This window comes from Lissotriton vulgaris, chromosome 6, assembly GCF_964263255.1.
Source record: "Lissotriton vulgaris chromosome 6, aLisVul1.2, whole genome shotgun sequence".
Taxonomy (NCBI): Eukaryota; Metazoa; Chordata; class Amphibia; order Caudata; family Salamandridae; genus Lissotriton; species Lissotriton vulgaris.
In genome coordinates, this window is record NC_141694.1 from 167,783,623 (window position 1) to 167,801,550 (window position 17,928).

The following is a 17,928-nucleotide window of genomic DNA, read 5'->3' on the forward strand; positions in this document are numbered from 1 at the left end:
ACATTTGAAAGCTGCACTTGCACGAGTCTTTGTGGATTCCAATTCCAAAAGAGATTCTCAGAGAGGCTCCCGGTATCTCCAGAACTACGTCTGCGCAAAACGTGTTAGTACAGGCGAGATAGTTGGTGTAAACCTGAGATAAACAGGGCACCTTTTAATCTGCTTCAAATAAAATCTTTGCGAATCTGCCATGCAGCAGTGCTTCAGGATATGGACAAGAAGACTTTAAACACAGCTTCGAAGTTTACAGCTCCAGCATGGCCAATAGCCAAAAGAAATATCGTGTAAAAGTTACATATGCGAGACACGTAGTTATAATAAGTGATAAAATTGTTAACTTATAAATCAATGAATATGTTATATCTCTACACATTTATCAGTAAAATAAAGAAAGCAGAAGTCGGTCTTGTAACTACTTTAAAGAGGGCCTGTGAAGCCACAATTATAGAATGCAATAAAATAAACTGATATTTTCACCCATAGGGATAGTTTAGTCATCTTCATTTTTCAGATGTAATCCAGGCCAAGGTACCTTTTAAACTGGACAGGAGAGTTACCTCATTGTACCTTATTGAAGTGAAAGATAATATACACATGCATAACACTGAGTATGTGAAAAAAGAAGGGAAAGTTAGCAGCATTCCTTCAGGTGGATACTTCCTATTTATATGAACTCTAATCAACACAGTCAAATGTATCCATTGGTTAGATGTTTACAGTGTAAGCCTTGTTACACTGCAAAGGATCAATGCACAGAGTGAGATTTTGCAATACGTTTGACAAGTGTGGTTAAGCGCGGGTGCCGGGGGATAGGCGACACTGATAAAATAACATGGAGAAGGTGGAAAATGAGGATTGGAGGGCGTTCTACCGGGGGAAGGTGGGGGTTACTTTAGGGCAAGATGGATCAGCATTGGATATTACAATATGAGTCAAGTGGCAGGGATTACAGTTTAGGAATGAGACGGTAGATATTACAGGTAAGTGGAGTCACAGGAAAATAGAAGGAAGTGAGCAATAGCAACAGGTTGAGCCATCAATTGTGTAGGTATATAGAAAGGAGGAGAATTGGCGCTTGGCTGATCTTGAACAGATTAGAGGTCCAACATCTCAAAGCACAGCAATAAAAGACCTGGGACATTGTCTTCTCATGCCTTCACTTTATGGTCTCAATAATGTCTCCTGCGCGTAACGTGTGCTCCGATGATCTTAATCTTGGTCACCAGTTATCCTGGAATGCCGAAATGGACTCCTTGGTGGATACAGACTGTCTTGAATGTGAGGTAGGCATGGCAGTGAGAGACAGTGGACTATATGTGATTCTACTTTACATAGCGAGATCCTTGATGAGGCAGACTTTAATATGTAAGATGCTATTGGGATGTGTTAGGCGGGTGGCGGGGATGCGAGCCAGGCAATCAATTGCCTCTGTCTAGGTGAGATATGGTTTACGCCTGAACAGTAAGACCAAAGTTACCTTCTGATAGGAAGGTCTTCACTTGCAGAGTAGACTCACCAGCTCCTAGGTACCTTCACTTTGTACATGATTTGGGTCCTGAAGCTGTGCACAGTAATGTGGCAATGTCACTAGTTTTTGGGGTGAAGCTGTCCAGTCTTGTTTATGGAAGAAACTACTGGTGATGCTTTTGTTTTTAGCCACCAGTAGGAAGGCAGACCTTCAGAGAATCTATAGCAAGGCAAGAGGAGATATTTAGGTAGAGCTGAGTGTCATCCTTGTGCTGATGAATAATAGTGATTTTATGTACCAATGGTTTGGACATTCTTTTCTCTGCATTTCAAACTTAAAGCATAGAAGCAAAGAGTGGTAGACAACGCTTGACGGATATTTAGGTCAGTCAACAATAACTGATTTCAATTGTCCCATGCCAACTTAGGTCTTTGCTGTAATGGGATCAAAATAAACCTGTGCACACAAAGTTTATAAAGGATTCCAAATTTCAAAAAAGTGTACATGCACCAGTTGCGTGCAGGTTGTGCAGGAACATGTATTCATCATACAAGTGGTGTGAATTGTGCCCCAAGAACATCTACAGCCAAACAGAAACATGGCAATGATCATGGAACTGAGTAGAAAATGAAACATAAAAGTAACTTTGGATACCAAATACTCTATATGATAAAACTGCCCCAATGCAAGCTTTTCTTGTAACTCCTATTGTATCCCATCCTCATTGTACAACCTATTCGCCAGAGTGGGCAGGGTCAAGGACTTGCCTGTGGGAGGAGAAGCTGCAGGGCTTCAGTCCTCTGGTTTAGGGACTGTGAGCTGGACTGCAACTGACTCTTCACTGGGCCACTTGCTGCTACCCAGCGGGGGGTTGTGTGAGTTTTGGACTATTGGGCCAGGGACAGTTTTGGACTAGTCACATGTTCAGGAACCATGGGCACGTCAGTGTGGATATCTCCCTACACCACCACAGTTTCACTGGCAATATTAAAATATATGAGTTTCATCACCGATACAAGATGGCAAGAATTGGCAAGTTAAAAAATCCAGGACTAGGATGTGGATAGTCTTCAATAACCATAATATAAGTGTCCAATATAAAAAGTTGTTTATTACATTTTTTAACATAAATTAAGATGTTTTACCTTCTACCAAGGAAGTCAAGAGGGTAACATTTGCTGCTTTCCTCCTCCCTGCTGGTAAATTTAAACCAAGCCTGTCCAGCTTTTCTCGCAAACAGCGGCCACCATTCTTGGACTTTGCTCTGTAAAAGGATATTCAAACAAAACTACATTATTCATAAGTCAGCAATATCCTTCAACCAGTTTAAGCAAGTTGAGCCATTGTTTAAGACAGTTAATAACATAAAACGGTTTGGCATTTGGGTGATATCTGGACAGTCGGTAGATCAAGTTATTCACTTTATTTTATCGTTTTTTGTTTAAAAAAGTCAAAATACAAAGGCAATATTATGTCTGTAATTCTTCTCAAACTCCCAGCGTTACATGTGGAAATTAAGGCTCTGCATAATTTTTTAACACAAGCTTAATTTGTCTTAATAATAGAATTTACTCGTGCAGAAAATGACTCATGACAGCTGTGAAATTGAGGGTGACTATTCGTGCTGCTGCTATGTGTGCAAGTTGACGGCATGACTTTAGAAACTAGATGGACAATATTTGGAAGATGGTTTCTCCAGAACCTTTCATACATGGAGGGACACCAAGATCACTGCCTACGCATAATATAGCTTAGGTAAACCTACCCTGAAAACAGAAGAACTGAAAGTTCCCCTGCCCAAGAGATACCTGTTGAAGAGGGAAGAACTTTCAGTTCTTCTGCTTTCGAGGTAGATGCGACGTGTAGGAGACCAATGTGGGTAGGCTACAAAAAAATGCCACTAGAAATAAGATATTGCAGTCACCCGCTTCCTCATTCATTTCATAGTCAGACAATGAATAATATGTTAAAAATTCTTCGTCCAACAAAACTTTTTACTACAATTGTTCTACCGTGAGCCTTTTGTTATCCATAGACAACGTGGCTGCATCCGCCTCAACAGGTTCAAACAAATAAATTATTTTCGTCTTTTTTTGTGATTTTTAGCTTTGATGTTAAAACAGCCTGTTCGATAGTCATGTTGCAGAGAAGCATCCCTCCCCTTCGTCGTGTGTTCTCGGTGCCATGTTCAAGATTGGTTGAATTCAACGGCCTTGGTTTTTAAGAAGTTCCTCTCAGTAGCTTTCAATATCCCACTTTTGCTACTAATTTCTTTAACTCTAAATACGATGTTGGATTAATCTGCAAGACAGCACATTTCTGGACTTTATTTCGTAACACCTAAATAGATTGGTTTTAATCATGAAACCATAGTCAGCTAGTCGCTGAGAACCACAGAGAATACCTTTTTTTAAGTACTTATTCCACTGGCTTTGCTTGAGTGTCCGCTGAAGAGTTGGCATCTGTTCAAAAGACATAGTTTTATCTCTCCAGGTACCCTGCAGGCAACCCACTTTTAAAGAGTGCCCTAGAAATGCAGTTTTTACTAATTTTGTTTATTTTTTCAGCATTCACTCTTTTTCTATGGTTGCTGTGTTCTTTTCACATTTTACTTTTATCACACACATGGCCACCATTCAAAGTGTAAGGTGCTCTGGTGACCTCCCAGCAGGACTATTCTAACAGTCTTTACAGTAGCGGTCCATGGTGGGAGTTCTGCCGGGCGCTGACGTGGGGGGGGGGGGGGGGGGGTAGGGTGGGGGGTAGTAAACTATGGAATACGGGCGATGGAGATGCAGTGCCTTTAACGAAATTCGCTTTATTTATTTAAATGTTTGCTTACTTGTAATCGCCTGTAATCCATGGTTTACTAAGCCCCACCCTGACCCTCCCCCTCCCCACGTCAGCACCCAGCAGAACTCCCACCACGGACCGCTACTGAGTCTTTATCTGGGGCTGCCAATCTATCTGGTCCGCAGGCTTCAGATAATTCAAAACGCTGCGGCCAGACTAATTAGGAAAGTGCTGCTTCGCCATCCTATTTCCCCGCATTTACGGCGCCTCCATTAGCTTCCTGTTATCCTGTTAGTAGGAGTAAGGCGCTCACTTTGGCCTACAGAACCACCAGAGATCAGGGCCCAGGTTATCTGAGGCAGAGATTACAAATATACCATCAAGACCGGGCCCTGAGATCAAACCACCTGCGTCTGCTCAGGGTTTCTCGCTTCCTTAAGGCCAGGATAGGAGGCAGAGCGTTCACAGTGAAACCCTGAGCAACTCCGGAATACTATGCCCCTTCACCGCCACATGATGAAGTCAGAACAAGCCTTTATGAAGGAATTAAAAACCTGGCTTTTTAACCTGTCTTAGACTGACCCGCTTATTACCCCTTACCACAAATCTGCATTCTAGCGCCAAGACACCTCTGTTGAGGTAGCCACGCACTCTATATAAGCATTTTTTTATTTTAAATGTGCTTGAGTAGCGTGTGCAAAGGGAACATGATGTATAACTATTGCATCTAATCATAACTATTTACCATACATTTTTGCCTCTGTGTTTTACACTTTAAGGATTGTTTTGGCAGACAATTAGCTCCAACTGCAAGTTTGTGAAAACTTCACGTGCAAACACTGGAGGAAGTACAGTTTCCATTCTATTGTTCCAACGGTGTTGCTGTACTACCAGAGTTGACGTTGTGGATAGGGTAACAAATCAAATTCAACCCCATGCAATGTTATTTTTTTCTTGCATAGTGCAGACTAAATTCAAATGAGCCCCTTGGCTCTGATAACAGTGATGATAAAAAACACTCTGAGGCTATTTTACAAAAGAGTTTTTGAGTATCTGCAGTCATACTACAGGACTACTCTTTCACGTACTCTTTGTGAATCGGGCCCAAAACGTTCTACTCCCTATTGGTAAAAGTGCAAAGAGATCATGCCCCTTTCTGTTGTCTGATTCTTCACTGAATATTCCCATGTTCTTAAATGCTTAGATTTTATGAGGCAAATTTACAAAGGCATGTCAGAGTGCAGATGACTAAAGGAGTACTTTCACACACTCTGACATACCTTTGTGAACCATCAACCTGACTGGACCTTATACCTTGTAAAAGGAAGAGACTGGGATTAACTACTCTCATAAAGGACCAATAATGTTCGAGTTCTGCTTGTACTCAGTGGAGAAGGGCAGGTTCCACAGAGAGGTTCTACCACCTGCTCCTTTCTTCCTGAATCTATAAGGGTGAATCAGAAAAGCTAATGAAGAAGCCATAGACGTAAGAGAATGATGTAGGGCAGTATCAGTATCTGATGAAGAGAAGTCCTATCCATGTAAGGGATGAGGTATTGTGCAGACATCTAGAAGCTGATCCTCTGATTAACACCTGAAGACTGGCCACATCACTCCATGTTTTCATGCACCATGTTTTCATTCTTGGACAACCCCTTGCATTCTGGGTGTTGTAGTTATGGTTTGCTTCCATTTAACTCATTCGATTAAAAGACCTGTTAGCACTGATTTGTTGGTGAAAAACACCAGGACTGCAAACAGGGTTTATGATGACCTGAAGTGAGGTAGCCACCCCTCCTCTAAGCATCTGGGTACCATTCTGGTACCTTTGGATTCAGCAAAACGGATGACGTGGCGATGAAGGTAAATCTGTCTTACACTGTTTATTTTTTACATCACCAGTGTAAAAACCGACAGGACATTTCTGACAAGACAAAATGTAGGTTATTGTTATATCAAGCGCATTAAAAATTTTCTTTACAAGATGAAAGATTTCATGTTCGGGCAGCTTATTTTTACTTTGTAAAACGTGGAATAATTGTAGCTTTCGATCTTAGCGTGGTGTGTTTTGATCTTAGTTTAAGAAACACATCTGTTTTGCACATGTTTATAGTCGTAAATATAACGCATGGTAGAGGCACTATAGCTCACCTTCTCAAAATGCCTCCTAGGAGCGATGCATTGAGGCATTCTGGTGGAGAAAGACGCCTCTTCACCTCTGCGATAGTCACTTTGTACTTAGAAGTGGAGCTAAGAAGAGACAGGCGGCCTGGGACAGAGCAGAAGAGGTCAGTGGGGTTAACCACACAGGTGCCACCTACAACAAAATCAAAATAAGACAGTTTTACATCTGTTCAGGACTGACCTTAACTAATCACACTGTGCAACAACATTACAATCTGTGATTTGTTTAAAAAAAATACAAATTTCAGAATTTACAAACCCCTTGTGTAAATTGTCTTCATCAAATCAGTGATCATCCTTTACTGATAGAATAATGTAATTTCATTTGTGTTGCTTTCACAGTCTTGCCTGTTAGGCTTGCATATGAATTATCTATTTTGTTTTATGGTCACATTAGGGATCAAAAACCTCTCAAACCTAGGTAGGGAAATTACACTGTTCAGTGTATTCCAAAATATACTGATTTTGTAGCACAGAAGTGGAAGAAACACAGAATCCCAATACATCCCTGCTGACCCCTTCTAGTCAAACATCTCTACTTCCACTCAGTACCATAAGGAGTAAAGTAACACTTCAGTCAGTGTTCCCTTCCTCCTATGAGAGATTCCTTTTCTTCCAGGAATGTGTACTACAATATTTTATTCAAATAGCCTCAGGTGGCCCCAGTATGGGCACACCCTGGAAGTATTTCATTTACTAAAGGCGATGAAAACATCAATGAGTATTATGGGCTGCATGTACATGCATTTTACCGGTCGCAAACAGCCGATTCACAGAATCGGGCGGTTTGAGACCGGTAAAATGCATTTTGGTATGTATGATTTACAATTTGCAATTCAGTAACATGTTATCGAATTGCAGTTTTTGAAGTGCAAATACATACCGATTTAGTGTTAGGAAGTGGCGTCTTTAGGACATCCCTTCCTAATATTGAATCGCAGCAGTATGTAAGAATGTTTTGCGATCGAAATGTGGTCTCAAAATTTGCATTTTACCACCTACTTCAAGTAGGTTGTACGGACCACTGCCTGCTCTTAAAAAGAAAACGTTTCATTTTTAACCTTTTTTCCTTTTAAGGAAAACGAGCTGCATCTCAAAAGAAATGATTGCTTTATTTAAAAGTGATCACGGACATGGTGGTATGCTCCCCCCTGCAGGCCACCATCTCCGTGATTTAAGTTATTCCCAATGGGTAGCAAATTGCAATCTACCTCATTAAAATTCAAGAGGTAGGTCGATTTGCGACCTACTAGGAATCGCTAAATGAAACTCATGGAGTTTCATACATTAGGAATAGCGATTACCTAATTGCGATTTGCACAGTATCTCAAGTAGGTAATCGCTATTTCCAGTAATGATACATGTGGCCCTATGTGTACTAAGACCGAAGGTGGTGGTTCTTGTAGTCCCCGAGGATGTGACTTGTATGGAAAACAAGGCACTAAGTTACAGTTCCTTTAAGCACTGGGCAAGATTATCCAGCCTCAAATCTTAGTTAATTTTTGTACTGCTTATCCCACACCAGGCTATTTTTTTCCACAGTTTGATATAGCGCAAAGTAGGCTCAAAGGTACTGGTGCGCTTTACATGGGCACCAGTTACAGTTCACAAGAACACATTCATTTCTTTAAAGATTAAGTGATAAGCCCTGAATCACAAGATGTTGAGCCGACGCTGAGACTCAAATGCAGAATTTCATGCACACAGAGTCGAGGGGGCCGACATGCCAAATGATGTATCCTGAGAAACTAAACACAGGCTGATAGCACTGTGTATTGCAAGATATTTTACATATAAAACACCCACCTTTTCTTTAAATCAAATAGCAACATTTACAAGTTGTAAAGAAAAATAAATGCATTCTATGATCATGTTCACGTTTTTCCCTGTTGGATCGCAAAAACAATTTGTATTAAAAAGCCATCTGTTTCAGTGCAATGCTATTATGCTCCACGGTACTTAATATGTAAATAATGCTGAATAAGTGGTTTGCTTGCTTTTTCGATTTTGTTCCCTAATACATGAGGCACAAGCAGCCATAGCTATTAGGTGTAACATGTTGGATGCAATTTTGAAGCTGGGTGATATATTTTATTGTAATAGTTAAAACGCTGATCCATTTGCAATATTAGACCGCTCTTGTCATATTACATTTTATGTTAGATTGTAAAGTTGAAAGTCATTTGCAATAAATACCTTCTTACCATATGACGGTTACATTACATTCAGTAATCTCAAATCGGTTACATTTATTTGATGGCAACATGTTTTACGGTATCAAAAATAAAACAGCTGCCTGCTTGAAAAGAGAAATGTATGGGGAATTGCGGTTAACTTTTTAAGCTCATCAGCCTCTGTTTCTAGAGGCTGATAGGTTATCTCCAAGTGAAAGACTTACAAAATTCTTATTTAAAAAAAAAAATGGAAATCTTGAATAATTTTCCACCTAGGAAAAAGATCTGATTTTTTATGTGTCTGCGTCAAAATAAATTAGCCCTGGAGCCCTAAAGCACAACTGGCAGAAAAGAGAATGAAATATTACAACTCATATCTTTAAAAAGAGTTCTAATTTGGAGTTTGGATTAAATTCCATAAACAGCAAATATGATTTTGTATAGCTGCCACAGGTATCGCCATCATTTTTCAGGGACAATGTGCAGTACAGAAGAGGCTGCCTGAAAGCCATTTTTTGTAAGTGACCTGTAGATGACACAGCCACCATCAGCAGCAGAGGTGTAAAAAATAGGGTGTTTTTTTTTCTCATGATGTCAAGCAAAATATGATAATTTTGATGAATATTGCCTGCTGTTTATTCACTGTTGGGAATATATTCCACCTATTGGCACATATTTTAAGTACGAATACAGATAGAAAGTAGATGTCCTGCATATTACAGATAACATATGGTAAACGTTAATATTTAACATCCGTTAGTGAAAGTGTGGTGACCTTGTTCACAAGGGTGCACTAAGAGTTCAAGCAATTCTTTTTTCAAATAAAGTTTATCGTCCTGAGACAATAGCTAAACAGAATTAATAATCCTGAGCTAATGAGAAGGCAAAAGCATAAGGTCTCTGGCATTATTTATAGAATATCTCTAGTCTAGAATGCTGGTGAAAAAAGTAGCCCATGTAGGATGGGATAATGAAGCTAAGTTATGTCAAACCACCCGTCATCTATTTACTGCACGCCGCCATTAGCAAAAATGGAAAAAGACAGCACTGATGAACTGCAGTACAGTCTACATATCCCAGTTGATGGCAAATCATTATTAAACACTGAAGAACCCAATTATTTTTGAAAATTGACTCTTCCTGAAACAGTCAGGAACAAGTTTCCAGTTGTTTTGATTTGCAGTCTGTCACACTCATGAGATCTTCTCCCCTGAACATCATTGTAATTGCTTTTTCCATTAGTGTCATCCTCCGTCATGATGATTAACATCCTGTGACTTACAAAAGTTTGCGCATTGTCCATAATTTTTATAGGGACACAAATGATATGCATGGGCAGATAATGACCATCAGTAATGTATACCTGCATTTACGTTTTCTGTGGTTGCCCTGGTAGTGAATCCACTTGGGGAGTCCCACTTGGGGAGTCAAAAAAGAGGAGGGGAAAGAACTCTCTAGTGAAAGGTTGTACCTAACCCAACCATGAATGTGGGGAAAAAAACTATTTTTGTTTTAATTACCCTCACACACCCTGGTGGTTTCATGCTTCATCATCGGGTCACCCCGACCCCTAAAAGTCGGGGTGGGCTCAACCACAATGTTGGGAGCTCTTTAAATAGTTGCAGGACAAGGGGGGTTAAAGATAAAATACCTCAGGCAGATCCCCGGTTTCCCTTTATTCTTGGGTCTGTCTGGGTAATTATAAATATGTAAAATTGGGTCTTGATTGGATTGTTATGGTCCTAAGACCCTAGTGCCGACATGTTTCAGTCCGTAGGGCCGTAAAGGTCTGGGACTTTCTTCAGAGCAAGGCTGACCCCCTATATGAAAGAACTAACAGGATGGGAGGTCCCTATCCTATCAGTAAAGTGAGAGCACAAGCCGAGGACCGGGACCTAGAAAGGTAGACTGCTGGGTGACTGTTCAATTGAAGACCACCCGCATAGTTAAACCAGTCCTGTGTGATGAAGTCAACCTCCCCAAATCGGATGCAGTCTGGCAGATGACATACATACACTTTTAACATACCACAAGGAGCAGCTACTCTGCCCTCACTTTACTGATAGGATAGGGACCTCCCAACCTGTTAGTCCTCAATTTGCAAATTGTAACAAAAACAATTGTGCCTGAACCAAGCGGATCAGAAGTTACTAAAACCATCTCCAACATGTGTGGACACGTTGCGGGTGGCAAGGCCTTTTGAAAGGTTAACTGTCACCAGTCAGTTGCGGATTGCTGTCTTTGGGTGTGTAACTGCACCAATGAGGTACAAGGTTTGGCAAGTATTAAAATGTGTAAAAATTACAGGACATTGACAAAATGTGCTACATTAAGCTGCATAATGTCTCTTTTCTAGCTGCATAATGTAGTCCACACTTGCTGCATTATTCTGTGCTCCATATTTGCATGCTTTCAATTGCTTGTTGATAACCTTACTGAAACTGCACAGATTTTCACAAGATTAGGCCTGCAAAGGTGTTAGCACAGATCCATTGCCGATAGGGAACTATAGAAATATAGATGAAGCATATAAGAGCTGAACAAAGTACAAATCCCTAAGCATGGAAATAAATATTCAACAAGTAGAAAAACCATTAACACAACAGTTGACCCCTTGAGACCTAGCCTCGAGACTGTTATAAGGCTGTTGAATACTCTTATTTTTACCTTTATCTTTATGGAGGCAGCCATGACCCTGTTCCCTTCCCTCTCCTCCCTTCTATTGCTTGATGTTTTAATACTTGACATCCTATATGTCTGTATGATGCAGTGTTCAATCATCGTGATATGTAAAACTTTTCACATTCAAGGTAATAAAGAAAGAGAACTAAAAAACACAACAGTTGAAAAGTATTTCTTCATATGCCAATATGTTTTAAAAAAAATATTATCTCAGTGTAGCATGTCTGGATTCATTTTCCAAAATGAATAAATCGTATAGAGAACATTTTAAAGGGAGACCAGGTGTATTTACCCAAAGACTTTCATGAGTAGGGGACAGTTTTTAGATTTGTGAAGTATATCTTGTCGTGGCATTTCTAAAAAAAGACCAGATTTTAAAATTAATATTTATTGTAAAAATAAAATATGTTTGTTTTGGTTGCACCCTTTACTTTCTGGCACTCTAGGAAGAGAAGATCTGCTTTCAGAGGCTGTGTGTGGTTTTCAGGAACAAGAGACTGCCTACCTGAAACTAAAATCCCCAGACCTAAACTTACAGCACCTAGTTATGGAAGATGCGGACAGGCATGTGTGGTGTTCAGACACATTGTTCCTGTATTTCTGCAGAACATACCATACTTGTGTGCATTCCCCATAAAACTTAGGGTTGTTCCAAAAGATATGTTTCAAGCTTTGCATTTCTTCTTAGAATCCATTTTCCTTCACTCTTAAGAGAACGGGAAACAAATATGCGCTTTGCCTAACTTTCTGCAGCAATTATTACTTTGTCTTCCAGCTGCAAGTTTAGGACAGCAGAAAAGAGTGGGAATGACATTGCAAATGTCTGAAAATATGCACAAAGTTACAACTCTTCAAAGATACACCTCATTTTTATTTCACATTTCTAACTATACTCTCACTCCATTGGCAACATCCACAGATGTCTGTCATTTGCAAATGCAGGAATACTGCTTGCCTCACAGCTGACAGCTCCACACACGCAAAACCTACATTTTTTGTGAATTAGCACAGAGTCTCCCAGTTATTTTTGGCGCTGTGAATCCCCAGAAAGATTTGTGTGCAGACATTATGAATTTATCCAGGCATAATTCACAATTAGGTGTTGCAAAAGCATTGTGCGGCAGCTTAAGGCCAGGGAGGCTAACCTCCATTCATGCCACAAAAAAGAATCGCTACTTACTAACTACTAGGAGGAGATGTAGTCTAGTACCAAAACGATAACTTTGGTCCCTAGGAAATTAGGATCAAATCCTCAACCAGCTCCTGACTGAAAATATGGGAGATTCTGCACAAATCACATAGGGCTTGATTAGGAGTGGGTTGGTGTACGAGTCGGTTACGAGTTGGAAGGTATTTATCGCAGCCGATAATTATCAGATGTGTTAAATACCTCAGCCATTGTTACATTATGGCAGGTCAAACCTGCCGAAACGTAACAGGGCAAATGTGTATGGTTTTTACTGTACCATGAGGATTTTTGGGGCGTTAAACACAAAACGTCACGTTATTCCCCCAAAAATCTTATAGGAGCTGTTTATTGCATTCAATAAATAATGCACCGTGGAGTATCTTTATCATGTGCGGTAAATAGCATCTCGGCGCTTATTTACAAGCCCCTTGTACTGCTGATACGTCACTTTTTCTCATATGAAAAGTGGCGCACAAGCAGCACAAGGGGCTTGAAAATAAACCTTTTTTTTTCCCAACCCACTCGTAGTCAGATCCAAAGTTTCCTGAGTCTACAATTGTAAATATGTGTGAAAGATAATGCAACTGTAAATATGTAACATGTAATGTAATTGTTCATTTTAAAGGTTTAAATCTCCATTTGATGTACAGAAACTGTTATTGTCTAAGAGCACTATCTCCTCCATTAATATATAGTGCTCTACAGCAGCTGTGTGCTGCATAATTAGCACTACATTTATATACAGGTCAATACTGCTGCAAGGCCTCTACCCTCAACAATCTTCTAGTAATCGCAAATAAATGATTATATACCATATGTAGGCATGGGCTCTCCACTCTGGCTACTGGAGAAGTCAGGGCAGTGTGTAGCACAGAAAGAGCAGAATTAGAGGACTTACGGAAATGAGTGTCCTTTTCTCTGGTGCACCTTATTTATTTATTTGAAAGGTTTTATGTAGGGCCAACATGACCCATAAGGGTATCAGAGCACTGTACTAAGAAGCAGATAAGATTGGTAGGTAAAAGCGTACATAATAAACATATAGAAAGTGTGGGACTTGGCCCTTTTTGGCTAAAGTTCCCTGAACTTTTTTGCCTTCCCCCTAGACCTTTTTTCTGACATCAAGTTGCCAACTTAGATGCTTTGGGCACTTTGACTCTGCTGGTCAGTGTGAAAGTGCAAATGTTCCCTGTGTAAAGTGTAATGGTAATTGGTTGTCCATGATTGGTATGTTTGCCTTACTAGTAAAGTTCCTAGTAAAGTGCACTATGTGTGCCAGGGCTGGTAATGCAAATGCTACTAGTGGGTGGGCCTTCAGGACTAATTGCTCCATCCACACAAGAAGCCCTAAAGAGAGAACTCAGGCCTGCCACTTCAGTGCTTGCGCGCAGTTTGGTAAGCTGCCTTGTTGTCCTGACAAGTGCACCCACTTGCCATGCCTTACCCTTCCCTTTCCGTGCACATCAGACACCCCTATGGTAGGTCCAGGGTACCCCACTGGGCAGGGTGCAGTGTCTGTGAAAGGTAATACATGTACTGAGGTGTGTACCATGTCCTGACAGTGAAATACTCTCCATTTCATTTTTCACTGTTGCAAGGCCATCTTGCCGATAGGACAGAATGGGGAAGGCTGTTTCCATCCTATCTTCCCATAGGCTTAAGATGGAGAGGTGAATTTCAATGTGCTTGAACTCACAATTTAATAACAAATCTTTTTCTGAAGGTGGTTTTTGCATTGGGTGTTTAGAAACCACGCTTTTAGAAGCAGCTGTTTTTTTTTGTTCTAACAATTCTGTGAGTCTCTGCCTGGTTGTGGATTGACTGTCTGGATTTGAATGTGATAGGATCTGGGAAATGTCTTGACCCAGGGGAGGAGGTGAGATAGCAACTGGCTGACCTGCATCTGGAGTGTAGGGGGGAGGAGTAGCCCCTGGAGGTGAAGAGGCCTGGGCTGCTGTCATAGAACAATGGCTCAAACTCCTGCTGAGTGATTTGAGGATCCAGACCCCCACTATCAAAGGAACAAGGTGTCACTGGCAGGGACACACCCAGAACTGGTTTGGACAGGGGTCAGATTGAAGAGATGGACTGACCCTTGCTGTATGTTCCTGGGCTGGCCTGCAGTTTGCTGATTTAACTAAGGAGAGGCTAAGGGACTTTACGGTGTGCTGTGTCCCCCTGCTTGAAAGGACTTTGCTGTGTGCTGGGTCCCCAAGGAACATGTCTCCAAAAGCTTGAGGAGAGCTGACTCCCTGTTGTGGAAACTCAGGAACATAAAAGTTTCCAAGAGTGTCTCAGCGACGCTGTGTGCGGGTGCTTTTTGCAGCCTGAGATCTTCGTAAGAACTGCCCTGTGATTGTGTGCACCTGGAGTCCACATGAGTCTCAGCGACGCTGTGTGCGTGGGCTTAGTGCTGCCTGATACCTTTGTGAGGATTGCCCTGTGATCGTGTGCACCCGGAGCTCAAGTGAGTCTCAGCAAAGCTGTGTGCGTGTGCCCTGTTGCAGCCTGAGACCTTTGTGAGAAATTGCCCCGTGACTGTGTGTCCTGGAGCAGTCTTGTACTCTGCTTCGATGGACCGCATGACCAGAAGTGTTGCGATCGTCATTGCCATAGGCCTGGACCAGCATCCCCAGAGGAGCTGTGAGAATTCACTGCTGCTGGCTCGAGCCTGCTTTGCCTAGGAGAGACCTCGAACCACCGCCGTCAGGGCTCCGAGTTCCACTGCCCACGATCAATGAACTTGCATCGGAGGCCCAAGCCGCGAGGACAGGAGAGTGAGATCATATCCCCCAGGTAACGCTCAGCGAGCGTGCGTGTGTCGCCGCCTGGGGCAGGGTGTGGGCTATGAGAGAAACGCTCTCGGCCTTTCTCATCTTTGCAGCGCGAGCCTCCGCTCAAGTCAATATCGTGGCCCTTACTTGCTGAGGAGTGGCAGTGCCGAGGCTGGAGTGTGGAACTTCACTTTGTTTTCCATCATAACAGTGTTGGGGGCATATTTTGTCCGTAGCTGACCGCAAGTCAGTAAGAGTGGCATAGAGACCATTCAGAGCACCGCGATTGGTGCCGGAGTGCATTATTTTTGCATTATGAACTGCCTGATTGTTTCATTATAAATTGCATTATATTTGGCATAATGAATTGCCTGAGTGTTGCATTATGAATTCCATTAATTTTGCATTACGAACTACCTGATTGTTGCATTATTTTTGCATTACGAACTGCCGGATTGTTGCATTACGAATTACATTATTTTGGCATTATGAACTGCCTGAACGTTGAATTATGAACTGCATTAGTTTTACATTACGAAGTGCCTGATTCTTGCAGTACAAACTGTATAGCATTGCATTAGGACTGCATTAGATCATCGAGAATTGCTAATTAATACTGCAAAAACCTACAAGGGTTTACTGACCTAATAACCAGCAAGCTAAAATATTACAAATACGCATATGTTGGATTTGTATCATGTGGTCTCATCATATATCTTTTTTAGAAACATATAATTGTTTTTATGAAACTCGTGTGGAGTCCATTTCTGGTGTTATCACTGGTTACTGAGAGTGTGGTTGCAAATACTTCACACATTTTCTTTGGAGATAAGCCTGGCTGCTCGTGCCAAGCTACCGAGGGGGTGAGCGGGAGCTATCTGAGAAGGTGTCCTTCCTTTCCCTGACTTAGAAGCAAGGGTCCCTATTTGGACTAAGGAACCTACCTCAGCCAACTAGAGACCCCCAGTTCTAACAGTAAGTTACCAAGCACAGTTATAAAAAGAGCATAAAGTGCAAAGTGACAAAAATGGCATCATTGACGCCACACAACTGACAGTCCACTGAATGGTCTCTCGTCTCAACAGGTTTGCGGGCAGAACAGAGGAGACATAGATGCAGTCAGTGTCACTTGCCAGCTGTTGTTAACTTGGCAAAGAAGCAGAAAAAATATGTGTTGACATCAGCATGTGACAACATTTCAAAAATAATTTACACTATGGTAACGTATTACTATCAAAATGTATGTAATTTACACTGTATACATGGAGTGAAAATAATGTTTTCAATGATGACACAGGTTATTCTGTATGCTTTGCTGCACTGCTAATTACATTGACAATGTTGATTTTTGCTTTTTCTATATCATGTAATATCTCTGTGGCTTATGACTCCTTAATATCCTGAAGTGTCAGTTTCTTTAGGAGCTCTTCTTTGACTGATCTCACTTGGATTTTGATGTGTAGTCCTTTAAGCAATTGGCCAATGAATAACGCTAAAGGTTATGTCGTATTATGCAGAGTTTAGCGATTCTTCTAGATTTTTCTTGAGTGTTATTCAGCATGGGGGCAATGACGTGTTGTACATTAAAGGTCTTGTAGATACAAGATAGTGGAGACGTAGCTGGAATTTACTTCTGTCTTTTCCATTGCACATATTTATAAGTGCATTAAACTTGCTCATCTTTTTTGAACTAGGAAGTATAAGTAATTTGCCAACAATCAAATACAAACTGCAGTAAGGTTCTGAGGCCAGGTTTCAGTCTCATCTGCCTAGGTTCCAAAGCTCTGATCATCCACATTGAATAACAACAATGCATTAAATAGAATGTTACATTGGCGCGCTGTCAGTTAGTTTGCCCCTACTCAATTTGTTGGCTTAAGGGTAATGCATTAACTCATTACTGCTATTCAATGTATATATATTTTTTTTTCACTGAAAAAAACATAGGTTTCAGGGACGTTATAGTTAGGTGGACATTTCACTCGTACAAAACCAGAGAAATTCCACCGTTACAGTTAGTATAGCTAACTATAACTCGCGCCCCCGCAATGTGCTACTGATGACGTCACATATTACATCATTAATGACATGGTCAGTGACATCACTGATGACATCACTGGTGACATCACTGATGACATCATCCAGTGACTGTGTGTTTCTATAAAGTTTAAATATATTTTATATATATGCAAAGGTGTATTGAAGAATGAGTGGGTGTATAAGTGTCTGGATGGAGGATTTAGTGGGTGTGTGACTGACTGTATAAGTGAGTGATTAAATGTGTCTTACTGAATGCATGGATTAGTGACTAAACTGTGTAAATGACTGTATCAGTGTGTCTGTTGTTGTGTAAGCTGCTGCATGGGTTGGTGACTACCTATATGAGTGTCTATAAGGGTTTTTGATTGGCTGCGTGAGTATTTGTATGGGTGACTCAGTGTGTGTGTGTGTGGGTGGGAGGTGTGTGACTCTTTGCATAGATGTGTGAGTGGTTGATTTACTGGGTGTATGGCTTCAAGAGTGCATGTGGAAACAGCTGTATGGGTGGAGGAGTGTGTATGGGTGTTTTGGTGAGTGAATGGATGTCTCAGTGGTACTTGTGCAAGTAACTACATATGTAAAAGGCAGTATATGTGAGTGATGGTGTGTATAAATAACTACATG

General features: G+C 41.1%; 1 protein-coding gene across 1 annotated transcript in view; it reads right to left on the reverse strand.

The window, feature by feature from the left end:
- TFAP2D (transcription factor AP-2 delta) overlaps positions 1-17,928 on the reverse strand; it is a 101,172-nt gene that overhangs the window by 23,057 nt on the left and 60,187 nt on the right. The window contains exons 4-5 of the mRNA XM_086925148.1: positions 6,413-6,578; positions 2,614-2,732 (exon numbers count right to left, since the gene is read on the reverse strand). Of these exons, the coding sequence (XP_086781274.1) occupies positions 2,614-2,732; positions 6,413-6,578 (285 nt within the window). The remainder of the gene's footprint in view (positions 1-2,613; positions 2,733-6,412; positions 6,579-17,928) is intronic.